At 45.4% G+C, this 6471-nt stretch overlaps 1 protein-coding gene across 1 annotated transcript in view; it reads left to right on the forward strand.

Moving 5' to 3' along the window:
- Positions 1–6471, forward strand: part of nampt1 (nicotinamide phosphoribosyltransferase 1) — a 48025-nt gene that overhangs the window by 7222 nt on the left and 34332 nt on the right. The window contains exon 3 of the mRNA XM_086008721.1: positions 426–529. Within this exon, the coding sequence (XP_085864847.1) occupies positions 426–529 (104 nt within the window). The remainder of the gene's footprint in view (positions 1–425; positions 530–6471) is intronic.

A 6471-nucleotide genomic window follows, 5' to 3' on the forward strand; every position in this document is an offset into this window, starting at 1 on the left:
TAGACTTTGAAGAATATTGTGTAACAGTTTTAATGCAAACTTCAGGTGTCGGGTCCAGTGTTACAGGATTTCTTGATACCAGGAGAGGTGTGTGCAGCTTGCCTGTATTGGTACTGTTTTACGCAGTTAACTCTTCACAAAATCCGGGCAAGCCAAGGTTTGTAGTCAGCTTCGAAGGAATGGCGCTCGCCATTCACTTCGCTGACAGCTGCCCCTTGAGCAGGGACTTGCTCTAATCCGGCGTCTGTATGAACCGGCTTTCTCAAAATGGTCTTTGCAGGCAATGAGTGCTGTTGCTATTTTTTTGTGCTCCTGTATAAAGGTTGGGCCTGTCAGCTTTGCCACAGGAACTTAATGGAAAAACTCAAACTTGGATCAGTTGTTCAATCTCTAAATGAAAATTGCTTCCTCTAAATTTTAAACAGGCAGAGTTGTAACAAAGGAGAAAATTCAAGAGGCAAAAGAGGTCTATCGAGAACATTTTCAATATGATGTATTTAATGAGTGTGGCTGGAATTATATTCTTGAGGTAGGAGATTTAAGATTTTGTCTGCTGCAAGAATTGACGTGTCGGGTGACCATTGATTTTATTCCCTTGAACCTGCTGTTTTTGTTGCTGATTTTTGGCTTTCCCCTCTTCTGAGCATTTAATTATTGCTAGGATACAGTTTGGGTTGTCCTTACCCAGGTGACTATGCATGAGATTTGGTAATATCGTAGGCTCTTTGACCGCAAGAGACTTCACAGTCCAACCAATTCTGTCTCCTGATGTTACACATGCATTTCTGGATAATGTTTCTGGACAGCAATTGGGTTTCTAAGTGGAGGAGGGTTAAGATCTTGGCATTACATTTTTTTTGTTTCCACCTCTTCACCCCATCATGAACCCGGGGGCTCTGAGACCATTTGTTGCACACTTTCTGCTGGCTTGGTTTAAGATCAGGCAATTCAGCACTGACCGGGATCTGACCTTCCTGATGCTCACTGCATAAAATGGTTATATTTGCATAAATATGTTTGAACGTAAGGACAACGTAAGAATCCGGAGCAGGCCATACGGCCCCCTAGTTCTAGACTGTCCAACCTCTCCGCACCTACCCTGTCAATCCCCCTCAGCATCTTCTGTTTCAATGAGATCGCCGCTCATTCTTAACTCGAGAGTATAGGCTCAATCTCTCCTCATAGGACAACCCCCACATCCCAGGGTTTGGCGGCACCCTTTTTCATAAGCGGAGTGTAGAATCTTGTTTTGATTTGTAAATTTTCCCTGGCAGCAAAAGCTCCTAGATTACTGTTAATTGTTGTTAGGTTAAGTGCTGAGCAATGGACATTGAGCATGAAACATTTGAATGCACACATAAGAAATAGATTGGCCATCAGTAAAAGTGGAGGAGAGTTAAGATCTTGGAGTTATTGAACAGTCACTAGTCAGTGAGAGGCTAGCATTGGAATACATATACAGGGCCTGGAATTAAATGGATAATATTTTAACTTTTGTCAACTTATGGCCACGTTTAGAATATTGTGTGTAGTGTTGGGCATTCAATCTTCAGAAAGATATTCTTGCCTTTGAGAGGCAAGAAGTGAGTGGTTATCTGGCTTGGGTGAGACATACCTCATTCACATTGGTATGCTACCCTTTCTGGACTAGTTGGCAATCTGGATTTCTCTGGCATTACATCAACTTGCCATTATATACCCAGCTTGGCGTGGTCATGTGCAGAATAATGGCCAACATCTGCATTGGATTCTGGGGTGTTAGCTCCAGGTGTTAAGTTGAAGCACATGCAGTGTTTCTCTGTTTAGAGCTTACATATTTTGACCTATTTGAATTGGTGCAGGCAATTAGTCAAATTCAGTTGCCATAATAGATTTCCTTTTGAATTTGTTACAAGTTTAGCAATAAAATTCTAGCACAAGTTATGCAGAGTCTTAGAAAACTGAACTTTAGTCTTTCCTTTAGTGAACACAATTGCATTTATATAATGTATTTAATGTAGAAAAATGTTGTAAAGTGTATCTGAGGCATGAAGAAAATAGATGCTGAACCAAAGGAGACATCAGTGTTAGGAAAAATAATGGAATCCCTACTAAAGGAGAAAATAGAAGAACATCTAGAAACAAAGTATAATTAATCAGCATGGATTTCAAAAGGGAAAATCCTGCTTGACCAAACTCATTGAATTGTTTGAGGAGGTAACAGAGTAGACACGGGTAATGCAGTGGATGTAATTGATCTAGATTTTCAAAAGGCCTTCGATAAGGTACCCCATAATAGACTAATGAATAAGGTCAGAGAATGCAGATTGGGATAAGTAGCAGAATGGATAGCTGGCTTCGAGACAAGGCAGAGAGTGGGAGTAAAGGGTAGCTATTCACAATGACCAGGTGGGTTGTGGTGTTCCACAAGGATCAGTGCTGGGACCACTGCTGTTCACAATTTACATTAACAACTTAGACTTTGGAATCAAAAACATAATTTCTAAATTTGCAGATGACACCAAATTGGGGGTGGGGGGGTGGGTGGATAGTCAATACTGAGGAGGACTGCAACAAATTACAGGAGGACGTTAATAAGCTTGCAGAATGGGCAAAAAATTGGCAAATGAAGTTCCACACACAAATGTGAGGTGTTATATTTTGGTAGGAAGAATAGAGGTGTCACTTATCAGTTGGAGGGTGCGAGTCTAGGTGGAGTAGAGGAACAAAGGGATCTCGGCGTACAAATCACAAAGTTGTGACACCGGTTAGCAAGGCCATTAAAAAAAGCAAACCAAGCACTAGGGTTTATTTCTAGGAGGATAGAATTGAAAAGTAGGGAAGTTGCTAAACCTAGACCACACTTTGAGTACTGTGTGCAGTCCTGGTTGTCATATTATAAAAAGGATAGAGGGGCACTGGAGAGGGTGCAGAGAAGATTTACAAGGATATCAGAAATGAGAGTGTATACATATTATCAGGAAAGGATGAACAGGCAGGGTCTCTTTTCTCTTGAAAATAGAAGGCTGAGGGGGTGACCTAATAGAGGTCTTTAAAATTATGAAAGGTTTTGATAGAGTGGATACAGAGAGAATGTTTCCACTTGTGGGGAAGAACATAACTAGAGGCCATCAATATACGATAGTCCCCAAGAAATCCAATAGGGAATTCAGAAGGAACTTCTTTACCCAGAGAGTGGTGAGAATGTGGAACTCGCAACAGGGAGTGGCTGAAGCGAATAGTATAGATGCATTTAAGGAGGGACTGGACAAGCATATGATGGAGCAGGGAATCGAGGGATATGCTGATAGATTTCGATGAGGAAAGACTGGAGGAGGCTCGAGTGGAGCAGGAGTGCTGGCACGGACTGGTTGGGCCGAATGGCCTGTTTCTGTGCCGTATATCCTGTGTCGATGGGGTGATCTAAGGCTTGGATAAAGGTGGGTTTTGAGGAGGCAACAATGTTTTAGGGAGGTTGGAGATGGGGCAGTAGTTTACAAGGACAGAGGGGGTGCTGATGACAGTGATTTTGAAAGAGAGGGGAACAGTGGCTGTGGAGAGCGAACCATTTATCATAGCAAAATACTGCGGATGCTGGAAATCGGAAATAACAGAAAATGCTGGCAACACTCAGAAGGTCCGGCAACATCGAGGAGAGAGAAACAGTTAACGTTTCGGGTCAAGGACCCTTCGTCAGAACCATTTATCATGTCAGTTTGTATGTGGGGGTGGGTGGGGTGGGGTGGGGGGGGGTGCCGGCCAAGAAGGGAAGTTAGGTCATCAGCAGTTTAGTGGGAATGGGGTCAAGAGGTGCGTCTCGTGCATTAGATGGGATTGGAGAGGATGTGAGATGGGAGTTCAGTGGACTGGGGGCAGGTGTGGCTTGGGGAAGGTGTAGGACGGAAGAAGCAGAGGCAGCTGAATGAAATGACTTCTATCTTGGTAGAAATCCATGAGTGCCTTGCACTTGTTTGCAGTTGAGGACAGCGGAAAGGGGTTTAAGGATCTGATTGGTGATCGAATAAAGAAGCTGCGTTATCTAGGATCATCTTGGACAGCAAAGATAACTGGGCAAATTTGGCAGAGGAGCGAGGCCCAGTAGAGCTTGATGTAAATCCAATCAGACTTTGTGATGGATTGCAAAGCCAGTTGTGAGCCATACACAGGAAACTGATATCCGGCACCGACGGGACCGAGCTGTTGCCGTCCCATCAAAACTGCCGGACAAACCAGCGCTAATGTTGAAACATACGGAGCTTTTGAGCTCTGTATCTGGCAACAAACCCTGTTGCTACAGCTTCTAAACAGTCGGCCACACCTTGCAAGCGTCTCTAGCTCAGCAACAGCTTCAGCAAGACCTTGCAGAGCCTGACTGGTTGGGGGGAAAAAAGCAACGAAAAGAAGAAAAAAAAACCTAACGAAACGGCTCCTGATTTTTGCCGGTGGATCGAGCAAAACCAAAGTTTCCTGTACTAGGAACGATGCAAGTTATCTATTCAAAAATGAAGGTTGTGGAAGATCCAGATCTAAACTCCTTTAACTTGGGCTCTGAATTTGGAATTGGAAACTACAAGTATGAAGTTACAAGTATGAAGTTAACATTTTTCTAATTGGATAGATTAGAAAATGTCCTCAATATATAGAATAGACTGTCAATAAATGTAGATGGTGCTGTTAATTTTCTTCTGCATAAATACCCAATTGCAAATAAGATGGAGGTTTCTGGTGAAAATTGGGTGAGCCAGGAGTGTACACACATTGACCACCTTCAGAAGGAAGAGCAAGAGCGAGTTTGGCTTTCACCAGCAGAAGTTAGAGGGGGGGAAAGGGCTCTGGAAGAAAGAATTCATCAGCTAGTCACATCCAAATTGGTGTGGTTTAGAAGGTTGTTCTGGGCAGACTGTTCCATTGATGACTGGATGATATAGAGCTGACTGTGTCCATCAGATCCCCCTTAATCATACCTGCCAGAAGTTGAAAGAAAACACCCATCTCAAGAAAAGGATCCAAGTCTGTTAACTCAAATATGTCGAATTTGGAAAACTACAGAACGGAAAGGAGGGAAAACCTTTTTATCATTGGGCTAAAAGGTCGCAGAAGACAAGACTGCAGAGTCTCTCAGATGGCTATGTGCTGGGAAGTGAAGTGGGGAGCAATCACTTGTACAGCTATTTTTTTTTTTGGACTTGGCTACCTTCCCGTCCAAATTATTTTTTAAGAGGTGCTGAAGATTATAGACCTGGTTTTAAATAGCAAGTTGTGATATTAGAAACTTCGGTGTACCATATTCTGTCATCAGATTGCTCCGTTTAATAAGAAACTGCTTAGATTGGGCCAACTTCTTTTGGGACACAGCCAAAAGCCAGTTGAGTAAACCTTGGCCTCTGCAACAAGAGTGAAGCATTTAAAGCTTTCATGTTGGCCAAAAGACCAATTGCTTTATTGAGCACCTTTCATGTGATTATCCTCTGCCCTATAACCTTTGGCTTTTGCTGGGCATGATATTTTGCATAAACTTAAGAATTTTGTTTAAGTATGTAATACAATAAATTATGACGCTGTTCCCTGTTTCTCCCCTACGCTCTCTCTCTCTCTCGCGCTCTCTCTCTCTCTCGACCCGCTCTCTCTCTCTCGCGCGCTCTCTCTCTCGGCGCTCTTCTCTCTCGCGCGCTCTCTCTCTCGCGCGCTCTCTCTCTCTCGCGCTCTCTCTCTCTCGCGCTCTCTCTCTCTCTCGCTGCTCTCTCTCTCGCGCTCCTCATCTCTCAGCGCTCTCTCTCTCTCAGCCACTCTCGCTCTCTCTCCTCTCGCGCTCTCTCTCACTCAGCACGCTCTCTCTCTCTTCGCCGCCTCTCTCTCTCTCGCGCTCTCTCTCTCTCGCGCTCTCTCTCTCTCGCGCTCTCTCTCTCTCTCTCGCGCTCTCCAATTCCAATTCCAATTTTTCCAATTAAAATGCTTTATTGGCATGAAAGTTTACAGCTCTCTCTCTCTCTCTCTCTCTCGCGCTCGCTCTCTCTCGCGCTCTCTCTCTCTCGCGCTCTCTCTCTCTCGCGCTCTCTCTCTCTCGCGCTCTCTCTCTCTCGACGCTCGCTCTCTCTCTCTCGCTTCTCTCTCTCCTCTCGCGCCTCTCGCTCTCTCTCTCTCTCGCTCTCTCTCTCTCTCGCTCTCTCTCTCTCTCGCTCTCTCTCTCGCGCGCTCTCTCTCTCTCGCGCTCTCTCTCTCTCGCGCTCTCTCTCTCTCAGCGCTCTCTCTCTCTCGCGCTCTCTCTCTCTCATCGCGCTCTCTCTCTCTTCTCTCTCGCGCTCTCGCGCTCTCTCGCTCGCGCTCTCTCGCTCTCGCGCTCTCTCGCTCTCGCGCTCTCGCGCTCTCTCGCTCTCGCGCTCTCTCGCTCTCGCGCTCTCTCGCTCTCGCGCTCTCTCGCTCTCGCGCTCTCTCGCTCTCGCGCTCTCTCGCTCTCGCGCTCTCGCGCTCTCGCGCTCTCGCGCTCTCGCGCTC

Source organism: Somniosus microcephalus, chromosome 16 (assembly GCF_052327205.1).
Source record: "Somniosus microcephalus isolate GS21.2 chromosome 16, FLI_Smic_1.0, whole genome shotgun sequence".
NCBI classification, from domain to species: Eukaryota; Metazoa; Chordata; class Chondrichthyes; order Squaliformes; family Somniosidae; genus Somniosus; species Somniosus microcephalus.